Below are 1,882 nucleotides of genomic sequence, written 5' to 3' on the forward strand. Positions count from 1 at the left end.
GGAGAGTTGACCATGAGACTACAGGACCAAAAAGTCACCTTTAATGTCTTCAACTCTCTAAAGTACCCTGATTACTTGGAAGAGTGTTCAAGAATTTCTGAGATAGAGGAGATGTGTTTRGAAGAAGGAATTTTTAAGAACCTTAAGTTGAAAGGAGAACATGATGAGGAATTAGAAGAAGAAAGTCTTGAGGAGATAGAGAAAGTAGAAACAGATGTTGTCCCAGTGGATGCTGCAGCATTTGAGCTGCTGGAAAATAATGAGCAAAAAGACTTCACCCCGTCCATAGAATCACCACCTGAATTAGAGTTAAAACAACTCCCGTCCCATCTGAAGTATGCCTTTCTAGGAGAGGAAGGCAAGTTGCCTGTCATTATCTCATCTACCCTAGAAGAGCATCAAGAAAAGAAACTTGTGGAATGAAACTACATAAGAAAGCCTTAGGATGGACCATTGCTGACTTAAAAGGGATTAGTCCCTCTATCTGTCAGCACAAGATCATCCTAGAAGATAGAAATTTCACTTCCATAGAACCCCAAAGAAGGCTGAACCCTGTCATGAAGGAGGTAGTCAAAAAGGAGATTTTAAAATGGTTAGACGCTGGAATTATTTTCCCGATTGCCAGTAGTTCTTGGGTTAGTCCGGTCCAATGTGTDCCTAAGAAGGGAGGGTTCACTGTCATCACGAATGACAAAAATGAACTTATCCCTACTAGAGTTGTATCCGGTTGGAGAATCTGCATGGACTATAGGAGACTGAACAAGGCTACCCAGAAAGACCATTTTCCACTACCCTTCATTGACCAGATGCTGGATAGGCTAGCTGGAAAGGAGTTCTATTGTTTCTTAGATGGATATTCAGGGTACAATCAGATTGCCATTTCTCCGGAAGACCAAGAGAAAACCACTTTTACTTGTCCCTATGGCACCTTTGCTTTCAGAAGAATGCCATTTGGACTTTGTAATGCTTCTGCCACCTTTCAAAGATGCATGATGTCCATATTTTCTGATATGCTTGAAAAATACATTGAAATATTCATGGATGATATGGTTCATCATTCGACCATTGTTTGAATAATTTGAAAAAGAGCTTGGAGAGATGTGAGGAAACAGACTTGGTCCTTAACTGGGAGAAATGTCATTTCATGGTCAAAGAAGGAATTGTTCTCGGACATTTGATTTCAAAAAGGGGGGTTGAGGTAGATAGGGCAAAGCTTGAAGTAATTGAAAAACTACCCGAACCGACCACGGTTAAGGGAATCAGAAGCTTTTTGGGTCATGCCGGATTTTATAAAAGGTTTATCAAAGATTTTTCAAATATTTCAAAACCTCTTTGTTTACTCCTTCAGCATGACCAAAAATTCAATTTTAATGTTGAATGCATAAATGCATTCAAAACTTTGAAAAAAGCTTTGATTACCGCACCTGTGGTGGTTGCCCCGGATTGGAACAAACCTTTTGAGATCATGTGCGATGCTAGTGATTGGGCGGTAGGTGCAGTACTAGGACAAAGAAAGGACAAAGTGTTTCATTCAATCTGTTACGCAAGTAAGATTTTGAATGAAGCACAAATCAATTACACCACGACGGAGAAGGAGTTGTTAGCTATTGTTTTTGCATTTGAGAGATTTAGGTCCTACTTGATGGAAACAAAAGTCATTGTGCATACCGACCACTCGGCCATCAAATACCTAATCTCAAAGAAAGATGCAAAACCTAGGCTAATAAGATGGGTGCTTTTGTTACAAGAGTTTGACTTAGAGATTCTGGATAGAAAGGGGGTAGTGAATCAGGTTGCAGACCATTTGTCTAGGTTGGAAGAACCCGAGAGAAGAGGAATAGACATTAATGACACTTTTCCCGATGAAAGAATCCTCGTGATT

At 39.9% G+C, this 1,882-nt stretch overlaps 1 protein-coding gene across 1 annotated transcript in view; it reads right to left on the bottom strand.

Moving 5' to 3' along the window:
* Window positions 1-1,279, bottom strand: part of LOC112520089 (F-box/FBD/LRR-repeat protein At1g13570-like) — an 18,833-nt gene extending 17,554 nt beyond the window's left edge. The window contains exon 1 of the mRNA XM_025128390.1: window positions 1,249-1,279. Within this exon, the coding sequence (XP_024984158.1) occupies window positions 1,249-1,279 (31 nt within the window). The remainder of the gene's footprint in view (window positions 1-1,248) is intronic.
* Between the last annotated feature and the right edge of the window lie 603 nt (window positions 1,280-1,882).

The sequence above is a fragment of the Cynara cardunculus genome, assembly GCF_001531365.2.
Source record: "Cynara cardunculus var. scolymus isolate 2C chromosome LG 10, CcrdV1, whole genome shotgun sequence".
In the NCBI taxonomy this organism is placed as follows: domain Eukaryota; kingdom Viridiplantae; phylum Streptophyta; class Magnoliopsida; order Asterales; family Asteraceae; genus Cynara; species Cynara cardunculus.